The sequence below is a fragment of the Diabrotica undecimpunctata genome, chromosome 3, assembly GCF_040954645.1.
Source record: "Diabrotica undecimpunctata isolate CICGRU chromosome 3, icDiaUnde3, whole genome shotgun sequence".
Classification (NCBI taxonomy): Eukaryota; Metazoa; Arthropoda; class Insecta; order Coleoptera; family Chrysomelidae; genus Diabrotica; species Diabrotica undecimpunctata.
The window spans coordinates 110,713,211-110,734,385 of NC_092805.1; the positions used below are offsets into that span (position 1 = coordinate 110,713,211).

A 21,175-nucleotide genomic window follows, 5' to 3' on the forward strand; every position below is an offset into this window, starting at 1 on the left:
GCATCCATCTGCTTAAAATTTCCATTCCTTAAATATTCACTACAATAATTATTCTTTACATTCTTTTGGGACATTTCCCTATCATCAAAATACATTTCTTCTTCATAAACATCATTATTTTCTTTTAATAATATCCTATCAACTCTTATTCCTTCTTCTACCTCATCTTTCTGCATAAATTTAATTATTTGCCCTTCCAAAGTTACCATTTTTTCTTCAAAATCTATCTTTACTTTCTTCTTTTCCAATTCATCATTTCCCATTAATATATCAACACATAAATCCTTGACAATAAATCCTTGCATATTAATTTCTTTATTAAGAATATTAATTTTAAAATTGGCTAGTTTATCAATTTCACCCAACTTCTTATTATTTGCACCAATAATTTTAATTTTTGGAATCTTTATTATATCTGATAGTTTTAATGTATTAAAAATAAAATTCTCCGAGACTAAAGTACTTTCTGAACCAGTATCTATCATAATTTTAATCATTTTATTTTTGGCCAAAGCATTTATATAAATTAAATTAATAGATTCAATAATTTTCTCTTCATCTAAAGAAATAAATTCAGAAGGTTTTTCATAATAGCAATGGCCTAACTTGTAATTCAGAAAGTTTACTGCACAAAATTTTGATTATTAGAATTGTCAGATTGTATCTGACCACTTGGATCTGATGTCCTATGTCTTTCCCTACTATGACTTCTACTCACATTTTCCTGACTTGTACTACTTCGTTCCCTGTCTTCGCAGCTTCTATTCCTTCGAACACAATTTACCTGTCTGTTATAGTTAGGTCGCTCTGTATTTCTTCTATTATTAAAATCTTGTCTATTATTATTAGTACTGTTATTAAAATGTTGTCTATTATAATTAGTATTATTATTAAAATTTTGTCTATTATAACTAGTATTATTATTAAAGTTCTGTCTATTTGGATTACTGTTATTATTATTAAAATTTTGTAAATTATTACCATATCTATAATTATTGTTATATGATTGTCTATATTGTTGATTATCATTTTTATTATATTCAAAGTTATTATTGTTTTTTCTGTTGTTATTATTATTTGTCATATTGCCTCTTTGTATTCTTTGAATAAAATTAATAAAACTATCTATTGTTTGAATATTTTGTACAGTTACGGTTTGCACAACATCAGCATCAAAATGTCTAGATACATTTAAGACTGTTTCATCCTCTCTAAGTGGTGGTTCTAAATATTTTGCAACTGTTATCAATTTCAATGCATAATCTACCATATTTGATTTTAAATTTTGATTATACTTTCCAAAATATAGAATTTCTCTAAACTTGGCTTGCTCTAGTTCACCCCAATAATAATTTAAAAATTTATTTTCAAATGTTTGAAAATTATCTAAATCATTCTCAATACTAGCAAACCAAGTTGCTGCATTGTCATTTAATGTCACTCTAATATAATCTTTAATATCATTAATATTATTCACAAATCTTAATTTATATTTTAAACTATTTATGTATACTCTAGGATGCAAATTTTTTATATTACCAGAGAATTTAATCCCAGTCTCATTTGTTAAATTTAAGTAAGGTCTCCCTATGTCTCTCATTTGTGAAATATCATCTATTCTCTGTTCCACATTTCTTATTTGATTACTATTTATTTGGATATTTTGTTGTATATCGTCTAATTTCTCTTCTGTGTTTCTCCTGTCTTCGTTAATTTTTACTTCTAAGTTACATTTCTGTAACTCTATTTTCTGTTCTATATCTATTTTATTATCTTGAATAATCCTCTTTACTTCTGTCCTCTCATTGTCTATCCTTTTCTTGTAGTCATTCCGTATAATTTTTATTTCATTTGCTACTTTTTTCTCTGTAGCTTCAAGTTTTTTATCCATTTGTTTTTCTATTTGTTTTACAATTTTATTATTATTATCTTCTATTTTCTTTTCTAATTTTCTATAATTCTCTTCCAATTTCTGTTCCATTTTTTTCATGTCTTCTTTGACTTCTTGTGAATTCTGTTCCATTTTCTGTTCTATTTTTTTCATATTCTCTTCCATTGTCTTGTTCATCTGCATCATTAATGACATCAAAGCTGCCATATTGACATTTTCCTCTCTTTCTGGATTCATTTCTGTAGTATCTTGTGGAACTTGAACTAAACTCTCCTCTTGTATAGGTTGTGTTTCTACTTCCAAATCTTCTTCATTCTTTTTGCTTCTTGTACCTTTCTTTCCTTGAGACATTTTGAGACTTTACTTGTTCAAATATAATTAAAAATGAAATCTATAATTTTTCCTTTCTACTGATAATTAATTTAATTATATGAGAGCACTTATCTTCCCAAACTAATTCTTTTAAATAGAGAGCCACCGCGTTGGGTGCCAAATTTGTTATGATGTGTTTTTTGTTTGAATGATGAGCAATGAGTATTTTAATAATATAGGGTTTTTATCGCGGTTCTCAAAGAATTAGTTTGTAAGTACTTTTTTAAATTATCTTTATTATAACTATTATGAAACACACATATATATATATATATATATCTAACCTAGCCAATGTAAATTTAAAATAAACTATCTTTAAATTGATGTTCTTATAAAACTAATTAAATTCTATAGACAATGTTAAATTTAAACAAACTATCTTCGTTTGTTTATATCGTATTATTTTCTACTCTCCTTCCTTTTACACAGTTCCAGCCATCTATTCATCTTACTTTGTCAAAAGTTTTCATTAAGTCAATGAAACATTAAGTTACATGGATCGTCTTCTCCTTCCTCAATAATGTTTCATTTACCTGTGCCAGAATAAAAATAAGATTTTGGGTAGTTCTTCTTCTTCTTCTTCTTCTTAGGGTGCCTGTCCGTTCCGAACGTTGGCGATCATTCTGGCTATGATGACTTTGTTGGTTGCTATACGGAATAGCCGTGTTGAGGTCTTTCTATACCATGCTCTCAGGTTAGCAAGCCAGGATATTCTTTTTCGTCCTGGGGCCCTTTTTCCTTCAATTTTACCTTGCAAAATGCATTGAAGTAGCTCTATCTGCCTTGATTTCTCATTATATGTCCCAAGTACTGCAGCTTACGGCTCTTCACGATGTTGACCAAATCCGCAGTTGTGTTCATCCTCCGCAGTACTTCTTCATTGGTAACTTTGTCTGTCCATGGTATCTTCAGGATCCTTCTGTATGACCATAGCTCAAAAGCCTGAAGTTTTGATATGATTTGATGGGTAGTCCTTGTTTTCCTAAATTCGTGCTGAGGTTTTTTCAAGTCTATTTCCAATTTTTTTCTTTTTTCTGTTATCGTTTTAAAGACTTTGGTGAGTATGCTTGTCAGTTTGATTTCTATTTTGTTTGAGCAGTTTTTTTGTATCTTCCTTCTTCAACATTGGTACAACTATGTTTAGTGTTTGTTTTATTCTTAGTATTTCATTTAGCAATTTTGATTTTGTCTCCCCGTCTATATCTTATCTTCCAGTGTTGGTGGTTTCTTTTGTTGAAGCTGTTTCAGTATACCATAAAGTAGTTTTTAATAACTGAGATAATTTCATTTTATGTATGTCTAAATTACATCCAGATATTCTTTTTTTGCGTTTTTGATTCGTTTTGCTTTTTTATCTGCTTGGTTTATTTTGTATTTCTAAAGCTTGGTTTTTATTTACTACAAACGGCTCTTCTAGTTTTTTTGCTTTTTTTTTCATCTTTGTCTTTTAACCTTTAACTTTATCTTCTTTCGTTTTTTTCTTCTATGTGTGTCTTATATATCATTATTTCCATCATGAGAAGGTAATAGTCACTTTCTTAATTTTTTTATGTTACCTTTACATCTTCTTCTTCTTCTTCGGCTTTTTCCAATTAAAGCTCGCCGTTTTCTTTCTTCACAGCGCTCTATTCTCCCAGTCACTTTCTCTGAGTTCTTTATCTATTTTCTATGTAAGTTTTTTATCTTATAATAGGAATTTCTCTCCGTATTCCTTCCGGTAGCCCCCAGTCCAATATTATGCTCAATTATATGTGTTTTGGAATTCTTTGAACATGCCTGTTATGCTGCAGGGCTCTGTTTTCCAAAATTTTTGTAATTCAGCATTCTACTTCCATTTTGTTTCATATTTCCTCTGTCCTTAATATATCCTCTTCGGTTATTTATCGACATCTTCTTAAAAAGTCCAATTTAACTGTTCTTATTGTGTTGGTGTTGTCATCGGTCATATTTTTGCTTCATATAGGATAATATTCAGCACTATGATTTAAGAGATCCTTCACTTGTCTTTTTTTGGTTAGAGTGTTTTTTTTCTCACTCCATAAGTGTTTTCGTGGCTTGTTTTCTCCATGGTATTTTTATTTCTATATATTTCATATAAGTACTAGATCGGATTACCATTGCCCATAAATACTTAAAAGTATTCTTCTTCTTTAAGTGCCATCTCTGCGACGAAGGTTGGCAATCATCATGGCTATCTACCTTCGAGGCAGCTGCTCTGAATAATTGCCTTAAGCTGCAACCAAACCACTCTCTCAGGTTCTTCAACCAGGAAACGCGTCTTCTTCCTACGCTTCTCCTACCCTCTACTTTTCCTTGAATTATGAGTCTCAAGATGTTGTATCTTTCGTCTCTCATTACTTGTCCGATATATTGCAATTTCCTTTCTTTTATTGTATTTTCCATTTCCCTCTCTCTGCCTATTCTCCTTAACACTTCTGTATTCGTGACTTTATCTACATATGGAATCCTTAACAATCTTCTAAATGTCCACATTTCAAACGCGTTCACTAACAAACTACAGCTCCATAGTACAGTACACTGTGTACATAGCATTTAATTGGCCTTATTCTGAGTGCCAATGTCAGATCTTTGTTGCATAAAATCTTTTTCATTTTCACGAAGTTGGCCCGTATTTTTTCAATTCTGACTCTTATTTTTGCAGTATAATCGTTATTTTCTGTGATTATCGTTCCCAAGTAAGTATATCTTTTTACTCTCTTAATCTGCTGGCCGCCTACCGTTAATATTTCGTTTGTATTGTTGTTCTTGCTAATTTTCATGAATTTGGTTTTTTTGATGTTAAGAGAAAGTCCGTATTCTCCACTATATCTTAAAATTTTGTTCATTATTCTTTCTAAGTTTTCCAAGTTGTCGGCTATTATGACTGTATCGTCGGCATACCTAATGTTGTTAATTAAACTTCCGTTCACTTTTATGCCGATTGTCTCGTTTACCACAGCTTCATGTATGATTTCTTCTTTTTCATTAAACAATAACGGCGATAATATGCAACCTTGCCTGACCCCTCTCCTTATCTCTACTTCTTCTGTACTTCTCTTTCAAATTTCACATTTAATCGTTGGCTGTAGTATAAATTTGATATCAATGTTACATCCCTCACATCCAGATTCATGTTTTTGAGTACTTCTATATATGAGTACTTATCGAATGCCTTGTTGTAGTCTATAAAGCATCCATAAAGATCTCGATTAACATCCAAACATCTTTGGGTCAGCACGTTAAAAGAAAATAGTACCTACTTTGTGCCCACTCCATTCCGAAATCCAAACTGGGAATCACTAATATTTATCTCCAGCTTAGCGTGTATTCTATTATGGATGATTTTTAGCAGGGTTTTTAAGGTATGTGACATTAGACGGATCGTTCAATAATCACACAAGTATTACAACTCTTAATAGTCCCTTCTTCTAAACTTAAATTTAAATCTGCAGCACCGGATTTAACACATATTTATCTTTAGTCCCAATATCTCATATTCTTCCTTTGATTTCCTTATCATACTCCATACTCCATATCCTCCCTGTCTTGTGCAAAAATGACTTGGTAATCTGCGAAAAGTAGTGAAGGTAATATATTCTCTTGTACTGGTATGCCTATTGTTCTGCATTTTCTACACCATTTATTTAAAGCCTGATCTAGATAGATATATGTTGAAAAGTGTAGGTGATAGACCACATCCCTGTTTGAGGCCTTTTTTTGCGGTGGTTGGTTTTGTTATCTTTACAACTTTAAGCGCCTTAAGATTTTCTCTGTTGGTTATAAAATAGTCTATAATGGAACGCTCGTTTTTTAAGGATACTTTTTTGGGTACATTTGTAGATGTTTTTGTTACCATATTGCGAAAAAGTCGTCTTTTTCCTTTTTGCATGCATTATCGTTTCCCCTGTATGCAATGGTATTAGCTTTCTATTTCTATTTCTTAATAGTATTTTTTCGTTTAGATATCTTTGACCAATTGTGTTTTTTGTCATTTCTGATTTTAGTATTGTTCGTAATAATATTATTTTCAAACGTGATATTAGTGTTATACAGGAGCTTTATTTCTACTAATTCTAACTTCTACTTAAAAACAAAAATTCCCAAGATACATAAAGATGAGAAGAAACAAAATGACTTGGTGGGTATTAGAGAGACTTACCCACTTGTTCTGCACTGCAATTTAGAAATGGGATGTAATAAAGACCAAGATGAGAAGCGGTACAAAATTTCTCCACGGAATCAATTGGTGCGTATTCAAAGTGTCTTTTTAACTTTCTTAAATAGCACATCAAAAACTGCAAACATCTTAATGTAACTCCGAGTTCTAATGATGCCGGATCTTTAGTTGTGTCTATGTTATTGGGGCATGTTTCTATTCGATCATCGTAACATACCCATCTGGCCGAATCAGCAGATTTGTGTGACTGGAAGCAATGACAGGTATTATAAACCGGATTAATTTTTAACATTATTAAATAATGTTAAATGGAACAAAAAACTAGCTAATAGAAAACTGATAAATAAACAAACTTATTTACTAAAAATAGGTAATATTTGTAAAAGGCTATAACGGAAAAGATGGTAATATCTGCACTCGGTCTTTAATTTTATAAAAGACTAGGTGTGTTTAAAGGCAACTTGATGTTTTAGCTATGTAATTACCAATTTATTTATTTTATCACGTTTTTTTTGTGATTTAAACAGTGACTTTGAAACTTATTTCTTTAATTTGCTAATTAAAATCAGGACGTGAGATAACACGTGTGATTTTTAAGACATTCATATATTATTTAATATTTTAGTAATTTATTTGAAACTAAAACAGTTGTATTAATGGCTAGATGAACGTTAAGAAAGAGAGTTGTAAATAAATCATGTACTAGTAACTAACTTTGAACGTATTGTAGTTGTGTAGAACGTATGTGTTTGTTATTAAACAAACAATAGTTAGCAACCCTTGAAGGTAAGCCAATTAGACGATTGAGCCTACCGTTATCTTCATATACAGTCCACGAGCTATTGACGAAGCGAAAGATCTAGGGGGTATTGTAAAGCTATTTCTGATCCTAAGCACAAGCATTCTGCTCGATCTTATACAGCAATCAAAGTGATTTCTATGTCTTATGTTCGTAAATCGTTTACTCCTCGATTATTCCTAGTATTACCTATTCCTATCTTAAATTTGGTTTGAACCCCATTATATTTCTATTAAGAAATAGTATTACAGGTCATACATTAACAATGGAAGAATTAAAAAGGCAGTAAAACTAGCCAAAAACAAAATGGCTACAGAAAAAGGCGAAATATCAGCGAAAATACTTAAAATACTTGGAAATAAAGGAAACATGCCTTTTAAAAAGTTGTCGAGACTGTAAAAATACCAACAGATTGGCTTAACTTTTTATTTGTGATGCTTCGAAAAAAAGGAAATGCTAAAAACTGCCCTGACTATAGGAAAAATTAGTCTTATGAGTCACGTTTTAAAAATTTTTCTTCGGATAATTCACTTCAGAATTTAGGCTAAAATTAAAGGAGAAACTAGTGATATGCAATTTAGTTTCCGCAAAAAAAGACAGGTATTAGTCAGCGAGCAAGGTCTTGTTGAGAGGTGTAGAGATGTCAATAATCCTGTGTATTTGTACTTAGCAGACTTTAAGAAAGCAATCGATAAAATTAGATATGAAAAATAATTGGCCTAGATAATTCTAAATCAATTGAAGTTCTCCATAAAGCTAGATACGGGTACATCTCGTCACAATTGATTTTTAATCTGTACTCCGAGAATATTCTCAAAGAGAAACTTACCAGGGTTGATATCGATATCACGGTCAATGGAATTAAGATTAGTGATCTGAGGTATCTGGGCGATACTGTGTTGTTTGAGAGTTCTGCGAAACTCTTACAATTATTAATTGACAGTGTTTCTGGAGAATGCACAGAATACATATAACTTAATACTTTAAAAACTACTGCTACGCATAAGCTGGGTTAATAAAGTGACCAATATAGAGGTATTACAACGTTAAAAAAAAACCGAAGTGGCGAAAACCATAAGAATACGATAATTGGACACTATGTGACACTAAGAATGATATTGAGTTCTCCATCTAATTATTTAGGGCAAAATATATCTAAAGAGGGTCCTGGTCGAAGAAGACCATTATGGCTTAACTTGCGTGAGTGGTCTGGTCAATCTTCGTCGTCGATTTTCAAAAGCTGTGGTGATAGCCAATATGATAACCAACGTTTAGTAATGGACAAGGTACGGAGAGAAAAAGAAGGTAGACAACTTACCACTACCGGGATTCCAACACAAATTTGGTGTAAAGAAAAAGAATAGCTCAGTAAGCTCGCAAAACTCTTCTTTTGAAGTAATAGGCTGTTTTTCGAACCGCTTTTTTAATTCTCTTAGAATGCAAATCATATTTTTAAAGCACCAGTCATTAACACCGGTTGGGATAGGTGTAAAATATTTATCGGAGTAGTCAATTTGTCCAGAGCAATGCCTATCCCTCGGACCCAAACAACCATGACTGTATGGCTGCACCTACAACCAACAAAACAGATAAGTGCTGGTATAAATACCGTAAGTAATAATACGATAATTAAAAAAAAAGTTTTAAAAGTAAGCTTAACGTTTACTGTTAAGCACAACAAGGTCGTATTTATTATTAGGTAGAATCATCTTCTATCATTTTTAAACATAAGCTTTCTTCACGGTTGTCCCAATGAAAAACACAGTATCCAACAATTTCTTCATAATTGACTTTTTTACTTTTATGGGTATAACTTAATGTTGTTTATTATATTTTAGGTTTAAAATCCCCGTAAATCACTTGGTTTTGAAGATTTTCGAATAGTAAAACACGGTATCTACCGTTAATTTTCTAATTTTAAAATGAAAAACACAGTATCTCTCATATAGAAGTGTAAAAGACAGTATATGCCAGATACTGTCTTTTTCATTTTATTTTTACATCTTCAATTAAAAATGTTTCTACAAACAAAAAAAGTTGTGTAAGTAGATGTATGTTGAGATAAAATCTTTTTTAAAAAGTGTTAAAGAGTATTAAAATATGTCGCATAGTTATCCAAGTCGGCGTACCCGTCTCATATTGTCTATGATAAACACTAATACCGGTGTTACCTGTTCACGTCAAGTTTTTTTTGTGCATGATCAAGGTTAGGGCTGCAGAATAAACGATTGTTATTAAAGACATTCAGTAACATACCATTTTTACTTCACATTATGTACTAAAACCCTTAGTTTTATTGTCGTATATTTTGCTGTTAATTACACCTAATAGTAACCTAACATAGAAGTTAGTTAAAAAGAATACACTGCTACAATTTTATCTACTTTTACTAGAATATATTAAACAAACCTTAAACCTTTTGGTAATTCTTAGCTAAATTAAAAATTACATTTTTTTACCAAATATAAGTAATGCATTTAAATCAGGATCATATACCTAGGTAATCAGAATCGATTCGAATGCAAATATTGTCACTTTTATAAACAAACTAGATACAATTTTTTTGTTTTAGAATCCAAAAGAATTTAATGTAAGAATTTTATGATGAATTTGAAATCGATGAGGATGATGATGACAGCATTGCTGATCCAGATTTTCTTCCCTATTAAACTGAGCTTCCAACGGAGAGTTTTACAGAACCTAACGTGAGAGAAAAGTTTTACTGTCCCTGTTTTTCAAGAACTTGATGTTCAAGAACTTTCAAGATGGAAATAGCTGAAGGAGCCATACATCATGTAAACGCGGAATCTGAAATATTTTTGGCAAATTCTGAAGAAGAGCATGAACCAGTAGTTAAAAGAAAAAAGAAAGAAAACCTTAAAAGACCTATTTTACCAGACGAATATAAAATTTTGCGGGATACAAAGAAACATCCAATGTTATCTCCTTGTTTACAGAAATTTAAAGATACTCAATGCAAAGATTTTTCTGATGAAGATCGAAAAAAATATGAAAAGATTATTGGCAGACTAACTATGGTCAGAGACGAGTATGGCTCTCGAAACATGTTTGTATCAAAACAGTTAACAGACTCACAGTCACTTCTATAGAAAATATATACAAAAAAAATAAAACGGGTCAGTTTTATTTACCCAAAGGTGATGGAAACACTGTTAAAGTTTGTCGTAATTTTTTTATTACGCACTTTGGGTTATACAAACGATTCAGTTATTACCGAATTGTGCAATGCAATGAAACGTGCCCCTTTGTGTAGAGCAGTGAAAGAAAACAGAGGCAAGTACCAAAAAAAGATATTAGACCGAGATATAATTAAAGCACGCATTGAAAGCTTTCATCCAATTGTAAGTTGTTATAGACGACATAACGCACCGAACATATGGTATTTACCCAGAGACTTATCAATTACTTTAATGTTTTCAAACTTTCTAGAAAAACATTCTGGATATTGTTCGATAGAAATGTATAGGTCTACCATTAAGAAAATGCACATTTCTATAAAAATGCTAAAATCGGACAAATGTCTAGATTGTGTAGTTTTCAAAAACTTCGAAAAGGAAGCAGACAAAGAAAATAAATAAATATCTCCGGAAAGTCTAGACAATTATAAAATTCACATTAATAAAACAAAAGAGACTAACAAATTCTATAAATCTGATGTTCTTGCAAGAACCTTACCAGCACATGTAAAGTTTTTCTCAATGGACTTACAAAAAGTTATTTTGCTTCCCATATTGCCAGGGATTAAAGATGCTTTTTTTGCCAGAAGATTAGTATGTTTTAATGAAACATTTGCTTCCATCTATGAGGAATCTGGGTTAAATAGCTACTAAGTAGTTTGGATGAGGGAATGGCTGGTCAATAATGATTCATTAGATTTAATAACGTCTTTTGAAAAAGATTAACTACTAAGACGGCTGTCCCAAGTAGAAACACTGTAAGCGCCAATTCGAAAATTGTTCACCAGAGCAGGAAACGTGAAGGGCTCTGCTTTTCAAATTTCTATTTTGTTTAAAATAAAAGTGAATACACATTAATATAGCATAAAATACTCTTGTTTTTTAGCAAATATTTTTATGTCTGTATTTTATGCCCCGACTAGGTTTTGAACACATACAGTGTTTTTATTTGGGAAACCTAAAAATATAAAATAAAATATCCCAATTTGCAATGATACTAAGTACTAAAAATTATACTTTATTCACGTTAATTTAACAAATATAGGTATAATTGGTTTAAAAACATTTTAATGGTCATTGTCCTCTAATTGCTGCAATCCACGGTTATGGAGGAGATCGTCCACTGCTGTCTCAGCGACCGACAAATTAAGCCAAAAGGATCTTCTGTTCTCGGGCATCAAAGGAATAAGTTTCTGTATTATTTCATCTTTTTTGCTTTTACGAATACCTCGTACGTTGGTGCTTTGTGGAAAATTTGACACCACGAACCTGACTTGCAGGAAATCAAGCTCCTGATAGTTTTCATCTTCGAAGTTGGTTTTGAATTTAAGGGATCTAGAGCCTCTAGAAAAGTTAGCTTCTACTATGGGATTTATTAAAAATGTTTTCAAAGGATCATTTTCATCTCCCTTTCGATGCTGCCGTTTCTTTTTTAGCCATTGGAATGAAGTTTGTACTTGAAGTACATTTAAATTTTTTCGTGATTGTCTTATAACAGACAATAAATCTTGAAAGTCAAATACATCTGGTGCTTTTTTAATTTGTTGCTCAATGTTGCCATGAACACCATCTGCAGTCATGTGTGTATGACCTTTGGTAAGATACTTGAATGTTATGTTGTTTACATGAGAGGTATGGGTATCATTATTTACCATAATCGCTAATGCAGTAAACAAATACCAGTTTTTATTTTGGTCAGTGCAATTATCTGCCCAAAAAACAAAATTGTTCGTATCACGCTCTTCTTTAATTAAAGCGTATATTGCATCGATGATGTTAGATGCGTCACGACCGCCAAATGCTTCATGCCAAACCACTGAATAGTTGGAATTTGATTTCTTTTTTAAAGAAGCGAAGACTTCATTAAAAACAACTAAACGACTTGTAAAAAAGACATCTTTGTTTCCTGGCATAACTGGTAACAATAATACTTTTTGCAAGTCAAAAGAAAAATACTTAGTTTTATTAGTTTCTGGTAATTCTGCATCAATTTTGTAATATCTATTAGCATCATCTGCTTTCTTTTTGTGTGCCTCCCATTGAGTTTTTTCGGTAGAAGATTCGATCGAGTTTTCTGTGCCTGTGCTGCTTGCTTCTACAAAATTTTTGTACTCTAAACAATCAGAGCATGAATCCATTTGGGGCATGTGTAAAGATATTTTCATTGTCTTCATCATTTTTCTGTAAGTTTCAATTTGACATATACCTGGGTGCTTTAATTTGAAGTCATTAAACATTGAAGCAACTGTTAAATTTGAAGGCAAATATCTAGTGAAAGGAGCTTTTTGGCGGCGGTAATGACTCACGCAGGGATTATAAGAGTTTATATGGTTTACTATTATGTCCCTGTTACGGATGTTACTGGATTTCTTACCTCGATTTTCCTTTACATATGCATTAAGCGGCTCCTTTTTGATAGCATATGCTAATTCATTGATAACCGAATCACTGGTATAACCAAATGTATTGAGTAAAAATAGCTTGCATACTGGCAGAAATTCGGTGTTATCCTTCTTAGCTAAATAAAATACCCTTGTTTCATTTTTCTTATACACATTATTAGCAGCTGCTGGAACTCTTCTACGGAAAACAGGTCTGAATGAAACACATTTTGCAAGCCAGATCCTTCGAGTTGTGTAATCTGCATCCCAATATGCATTCCAAATATCTGCTCGGCATTCTTCGCTGAATTGAGAGCAAGACTTCTTACACTTCGCAGTGCATCTAGGCAAAATGGGATGTTTGATGACACAAACTAACAAACGACTAAAAAATGTGTAATGATTGCAACTTCAACGGTCTCAGAGAATATAAACAACATAAATATAATTTTGATGATATCGACAGTATTGAGTTTTGGCAAATGTAAACTCTATGATTCCCACGGTAAATCGCTGTAAATCCCAAAACTAAATAAAAACACTGTATATCCCGTATATACAGTGTTTATACTTGGGAATATGGATATAATGTGTTTTAAATTGGTAAAATGAAGTTGGAATGTGATATACAGTATTTCATAGCAATCATAAATTGTGGTTCTGCAAATTTTTTTATTTTTTTTTCTTCGTCAAATGGTAGATAATATCACCCCATATCCAAAAATGCAATAAAAGCTATTTAAAAAAAAATGGATATACAGTGTTTCTACTTGGGGCAGCTGAAGAACGATAATATGAGTTTTTTTTTGAAAGTTTTTCTAAATATATACTCTGGTTTTGTACTATTTTTTGTAAATATGAATTTAACCTCCGGTAGAATGTAAAACACAGTATCTGCTTTAAACTTGGTTAAACTACAAATTTGTAAAAACGGCAACCTCACAAAATATTTTGAACGTATTTACAGCACCATGTTTTTCATTGGGACAGCCGTTCAACTTCTTCGAATAAGATGCATTCTAGAAGTAGATAAGTGTAGTAAGTAATAAATTTTTCATAATAAAAATCAAGTTCGAATTTAAAATTATTAGGACAAGTTGTGAGCTCCAAACAAATCACAAGTATTTGGGATTGTCTACTGAACCAACATATACTAATTGTCTAAATAATTGCTCAGTGTTGCTATCGATAATTTAGAATTACACAAAAATACGATCAATTATATTATTCTGAAACTTAAGGGTACGAACATATCGAAGATACATGGTCGCGGTCGCGGTCGATACATCGATGTCAAAACAAAACTTCACTTTCTTATGAGATTGCACTTACCAAGGATGTTTCACCCTCACGACCTATCATCGCGGTTTACAGCGATGTCGATGTCAGAACAAATAGTTTGTTTTACATCGCGATCGAGCCGTTGCCGTGTGCCAAATTACAAGTTTATTGGTGGTTTTCAAACTACGTGACATTCGCCGGAGATCTTCTTCTTCTTAACATGTCATACACCAAAGTGCGTAGGCGACTATCTCATTACTAGAATTCTGTTCTTGGCGGCGTGACACAGCTCGCCTCTATTATTCCTGTCCATTCTTTAATATTCCTTAACCAGGATAATTGTTTGCGGCCGGCTCCTCTCCTACCTTCGATCTTCCCTTGTAGGATTAACTGTGGTATTTCATATTTTGCTCCTCTCAATATGTGCCCAAGGTAACCAATCTTGCGTTTTTTAATTAATTTAAAGAGTTATCTTTCCACGCCGGCTCTCTTAAGGACGTCATCGTTTCGAACTCTATCCACCCAAGGTATGCGCATCATTCTTCTTAATGACCACATTTCAAATGCTTCAAGTTTGTTGATAGATGTTTTTTTACATAGGAGCGGTCTGAATTTCACAAAAGCTTGTCTTGCCATTTGTATTCGGGTTTTTATCTCTTGTTGAAGATACGGATGGTATAATAAATATACTGAAATGTATCCAGACTTATTTTCATGTAAGCATAAGTCTGAGTGGTGTTTCCTACGCTCTTTACTACCTTCTTTATTTATAGGATGAGCCGAAAGCTAGTTATTTAAAGAATTACAATTAATCCACAACTTTTTACTTGAAAATATGCATTCACTGTCGTTACTTCTGTCACCTCAGAAACCGCAAAGAACACTGAAAGGAAGGTATCTTCGGTATATTCTGCCCGTCATCTACATAAACCTCGACTGCGACCTGTGACCTCCACCGCGCACATCCCTGTATCTTCGGTATGTCCGTACCCTAAATTGACTAGCATGAAAAAAGAGCTTTTTTAATCATATCAATTAACTTTTATTTAACTTCCTTAAAATATTATCTTTTCCATTTTGATTTGATCTACAAACAGTTTAATCCCATGCGTCGTCTTACTTTTATTTCTAAGAATAATTTAAATAATATCTTTCTTAGTAACTAAAAAGTTTAACATTTGATCTCTGTTGAAAGTATATTTTCTAACTCTAGATGTTTTTCTTTTATGTAGATAGGAAAAATAATATTCAATATTTTCTTTAAATTCTCTGTATCTTCTTTAGCTCCATCTATATGATTGTTGATGAAGCTTGTCCACTCCCAGCTTTCGTGAAGGAGGAGTTTTGAATTAAGTAGGGGATCTTAAAATCCCCTTCGAAGACGGACTGGGTTAGTATGTACTAAACTCTGACACAGTGCGAACCAATGACTGATTGAAAATGCTTCTACAGATATTTAGGATATATAAGAATACGGTACAACCAAACAAGCACCCGCTGATCAACTGAGAATATAGCATAGACCAGCAGCTATATCATTTCTAAATCAGGGCTACAGATAACACATACTCACAAACAGATATCACATAATGACTAAACCGGCCGTAACAATGCGATCAGACAAACAAGGGGAAATTACCTGATTATCTTGCCAAAAGTACACTCCAAATGAATAGCCAGCTTTTCTATAGATAAAGTTTCGACCATCTGGCTTTCAGAACTTAATTCTGATATCATCTGTAAGACATTTTTCTGTGTGCTCTAGTAAATTTTAACGGACACCTTTTGTTGTTTTGAGAGAGCCGTGGAACTTTAGCAGAACGTCTTGGTTTTATGTTAGCATTACTTTTTAGCTTTTGTGTGACTGCTTTAGTACTAACAATAACCTGCCTTGCATTAAACAACTTGTTTTTAAGAAGCGTAGATACAAATAAGCGATTTCGTAGGCTCTGACGAATTAAACAGCGTTTTATTCTTTCTAAGAAGACTGGGAAGGTTTTCTTATTTCGCGATGTCGTAGTTCACCAAACTTAAATTTTTACCTACTTTTAAATTAAGGAGACCTACATTGATAATAGGTTGCCAGCCAAAAAGTGACCGTAAATATTCTTAATTCAATTAATAGTAATTAGTTTTTGACAAATATTTTATTTTGTTCATTTATTTTTTAAATAAAATACGCTGCTCATATGGTTCTTTATATCAAATTAAAGCTAGCTTTTTTCTCAGTAGGATAATATAAGGTTTGACAAGTGATATTATGCATATCTATCTAAATAAGACGCTATGATGGCAGGTCACACCATCCAGGATGTTGTAGTTCATATTTCTTTCCATCTAGGAAAGAAATATGAGCTAAAATATTTCCAATCATATTTTGTTCTTGAAACGATACGTTTAAATAATAATACTGTATTAATTACATATAAATTAATATAATTAATAATTAATTTTAATAATATTTTTAAGGTAGAATTTAATACAAAATACTTTAAAGCTTTATGTTAGTTGAGATTTAAAACTTAGCGCCATCTATGAAAGAAAATCCGAACTACCGACTGAAATTTCAACCTATGAGTCGATCATATATTGTTTTTGAGACGAAACATTTAATTAAAAATACTAACAATATTAATTGACGGGTCAGGGGGAAAAACGGTTTTAGTCCATTTAGCAACATTTTTCAGGAGACAAAAAATAAAGTTTATCCTTTAAAAATAAGGTTTAATTTCTGTTCTAAAAACTTAATTTTAATTTTACATCATGTTATATGTGATATATAATAACCTAAAAAAACTATGTGTGTTGGTAATTTTAAAAATGGATGCTTGATTTAAATTTTCTCTTGGTGTCCACCAGCACTCTGGTTGTTTAAGCAGTATTCTGGAACAAAACCCAATTGTAGTATAAGTTTTAGAGTATCTGCTAAGGTTGATAATCTGATCTGGTACTAATAAATCTGATAAAAGTCCATAATATAAGTTGAAGTGCAGAAAAATATTTACCTTTACTCATCATTGTCGTTCATGAAGTCCAAGTATACGTCATCATGCTGATCATCGCTCTCACGTTCATCCCACATCAAGTTATTGTAGAAGATTTTTGCTTCAGTACTGATGAGAAATTTAGTTAAAGACTGTAGGTCATTGTATTTAACACGAGAGATTGGGCTTGTGTCCTCATACAAAACTTTTAATTTTTGTGTGAGAATGTTGTTCTCTTGTTGATGGTAATTCATCATCTTTTACAGTCAATTACTATGAATGAAGATGGTTTCGCACGACTACTGTTTAAAACCTCCCCTTCATTCCTCTGGAACCTCGACATAGAATTTTTGATTGAAGAGACTCATGTCACGGTCACATTTTAAGTAACTGTGACCTCTAATAGGAAACATTACTTTAACATTGTAAAATCGTTTTTGCTTTGTCACTAAATAATGCAGATAACGTATTACTGTATAGTTTTTGTTTTGACCAGCACAACTATCGTAAAATATTGCAAGATTACGAACAGTCGTAGACAGAATGGAAGTCACAAAATGGTCAGTCATCGAGCACACTTCACCAGCTCCCTTTTTAGCAACACTTTCATCGTATTTATAAAACACAAATAATGTTTGATAAGAAAAAACATGAATGTTGAATGAGAAAAAATTTAATTGTCGCTTGTAATAAACATCATTTGTAGTGATGTTGGGAGTGTGCAAGTTCTTTTGGAAATCCATAGCAATGGTTCCCATGTCATGAGTTTTTCTGGTTTTTCTTTTGTATTGAGTCTTTAAGTCATAAAATGCAGCAACTCTTACGGAAATGAAGATTTTCCTCACTTAACAACTTATTCAAATTTTTTTCAAGGTTAACTTTTCCTTCCACAGTTGCAGTAGCAATAGATTGTTCGAAGACAGGTGTTTTAGACTTGTTACAGTCATATGTACTACATGTATCTTTTCGCGGGCAACCAAATGAGAAATTATAATCTTGATTAAAAATACTTCTAAACGTGTCATAGGAAACTTTGTTAGTGGAATTTAAACCTTTGTACATTGACCACAATTTTGAAATATTGAGATCTTCCGGTAAATAAATTTTATCAGTGTCTTTTAGAGAATAATGTGACTTACTACCCTTTAGTGATTGAAGAAATGAATTGACACACAGTTTAGTTTCGTCACTTAATTGGTGAGGCGTGTTATTATGCTTACCCCTTCCATCTGGTTTTTCAGTGCCATTAAAAGCCAACGATTCTCTGATTGTTTAAATTCTTCGAGAAGTAACCCCGTGAATAGAAATAAAAGCTTGAATACAGACACGTACGTCACGAAAACTGTCATTATTTTTTACTCTAATCCTGTACACAAATGAACTCTGCTTAATCTTTGCCTCCTCGTGTGGTTTTCTGCTCCTACGCCTTTGCACCAGTACAGCCGTAACAAGACCTCCCAATTAGCTATTTTGTTTATCATACGAATCCAGTTCATTAAACTGTCTTATTATTTTTAGTCTATCATCTAATGAAATATTTTCAAAGCATTTAAATCTGTGGCACTTGCAGTGTTCACCTGTAGTATGACTATTTAGCCTAATTTTTTTCATGACATCTTTTACAAGGCCATAACTTTTTCTCTTCTTTGTTGTTTTTAAAATTCGCCACCTCCATTAGAACTTTGATCACTTTAAAACTCGTTATCCATTATAACACAACAATAAACTTGACTTTATAATACTTTTTTAAATTGAAACAACTCTTCAAAATACCGAACGTGTCTCAACAAGATCAGAGGCCCTACTAATAATAATTGATACCTGACTGTGCTGCGTCCACCACCATAATCTTAGGACCCTGATCGTTCTTTCATCTGCGCGCTGTGGCTTCACCATTATTCCCACATATGCCGTATCTTTTTTCTCTATTACATCGAACTGAGAGCAATTTTGTTAGTAGTGTTTTATGGTTGAAAGAGTACTCCAATAATAATGAACGTATAGCGACATACAAGATATAATAGGGTACTATGAATACAAATAGATTTACTACCAAAAGGGCACTACACATCGTCTTCATTATTAATGAACGTATAGCGACATATGACAACAGATGATCTCGGGCCAGAAGTGCACCAGGCCATACTGTATATTTACTTGGATTATATGCAAAAAGTTTATTATTTTAAAAATTTAATGACTGACTGTAGATGACAATTCGATATTCGTCGATGATATCGACGCAGGCAACGATATATCGATGGACGCATGCTTTAAAAACTCACACAACTGACACCTCAAACCAGTAGCGTTGCGCGCTAGCTGTCTTTTATTTTATCTTTGATACCTCGCGTTTTTAACAGCTATCAACCCTAATTTTCGACCATTTTTTCTTAGGCAATCGTATATTATTGTATTAAGAAAAAACTAGCTTTAATTTGATATAAAAAAACATGCATATACGTCATGAGCAGCGTATTTTATTTAAAAAATAAATGAACGAAATAAAATGTGTGTCAAAAATTAATTACTGTTAATTAAATTAAAAATATTTGCCGCCACTTTTTGACGCCAAGTTTAAAACAAATCTTACAATTTTAGGAAACTATCTGTTAACAAAACACTCAAGTGAAATAAATATTAATAAAACCAAATAAATATGTCATAATACTTGCACCACCTAGTAAATACATCATATTGATGTAAATAATAAGTTTAGCAAGATATTTCGTAGTTATTTTAAGTTATGGTTTCATAACATAAATATTCGATATTTTTGTCCATGAGTGTATGTATAAATATTTTTTTTTATTATTTTTAAATGCATATTTACAATCTACTTATAAACAGTACATTGAGTAATTAGTAAATGTAATGACAATATCGACTTAATTTGGGTACCGTTCAGCGACAGTTCTCCATTTTCACCTATTTAACCAGGTCTTCTTTCCAAGTCCACTTTAGTCTTCGTTCCCCCATTGGTAGCTGATATAATTCACTGATAATTTGGCTATGCGGTAAACTACGAATTTTGGCCTTGTTGGCTTGAGGTGATATGACATCTTTACGGTTAATATTCCTAGGTCATTGTGGATGGTTGCATTGCTCACATACCAAGAGGCATTTTTGTGTTTGAAGGCTGTCTATAGCTCCAGAGTTCAATGCCGTAAGTCCATATTAGTTTTAGTATGACTTTGTAAAGCAGTATTTTGTTCTCTCATGACAGTGTGACTTTCTGCCCAGTAACCAATTCATTTGTTTTATTTTATATTGATCTGAGTTTTTTGGTGTTAATCTGTTGCTTCCAGGTGAGCTTTTGGTCCAAATGCGAACCCAAGATATTTCACAACGTCTCTAGCATGAATGGGGGTATTGTTTAGACTAACTTGTGGACAAGTACGTCTTCTTGTTGTAAATATCATTTGGGCTGACTTTTCGTTATTAACTTTAATTTTCCAGTTTGTCAACCAATTCTCTAATGTGTGCAAGTAATTTTGTAGCTTTTCAGATGCTATATTTGAAACTAAAACGGCTGTATCATGGACAAAAGTCGCCACTGTGACGTCATCTGTAGTAGGTATGTCAGCAGTAAAGATTAGGTACAGGAAGGGACCGAGGACACTTCCTTAAGGAACTCCGGATTGGATTGAGTGATAGATTGAGAAATCGTTATTGATTTTTACTTGGAACGAACGTTCGTTAATAAAGGACTTCAGGATAAGGTACATATCGCTAGGCAGTAAAGATTTTAATTTATATAGCAAACAGTTGTACCATACTTTATCAAAAGCCTACTGAATATCAAGAAATAGTGAGGCACACGTAGTCTTTTCTTCCAAACTTTTATTGATTTTATTTACTATTCTATAACGCTGTTGGATTGTTGAATATTTTTGACAGAAAATAAACTGATGTTCGGGTAATATATTCTCGAGTGGAACAGTTTCGCTTATTCTATTTAGCAATAGTCTTTCGAATATTTTGGACATTAAGGGTAACACACTTATTGGACGATAGAAAAAAGGTTCTTCAGGCAATTTACCTGGCTTTCCAATCATTATAATATGAGCGTATTTCCACTGGATTGGAAAAT

At 32.3% G+C, this 21,175-nt stretch overlaps 1 protein-coding gene across 3 annotated transcripts in view; it reads right to left on the bottom strand.

The window, feature by feature from the left end:
- The window catches only part of LOC140437229 (uncharacterized), a 53,810-nt gene that overhangs the window by 27,802 nt on the left and 4,833 nt on the right, over positions 1-21,175 (bottom strand). The window contains exon 3 of one of the 3 annotated variants that reach the window (XM_072526610.1): positions 6,423-6,687. The exons of 1 other annotated variant lie outside the window; for it this stretch is intronic. In XM_072526610.1, the coding sequence (XP_072382711.1) occupies positions 6,423-6,687 (265 nt within the window). Of the gene's footprint in view, positions 1-6,422; positions 6,688-8,557; positions 8,811-21,175 lie in introns of all 3 variants that reach the window. One more of the 3 variants, XM_072526611.1, reaches the window with a different exon arrangement.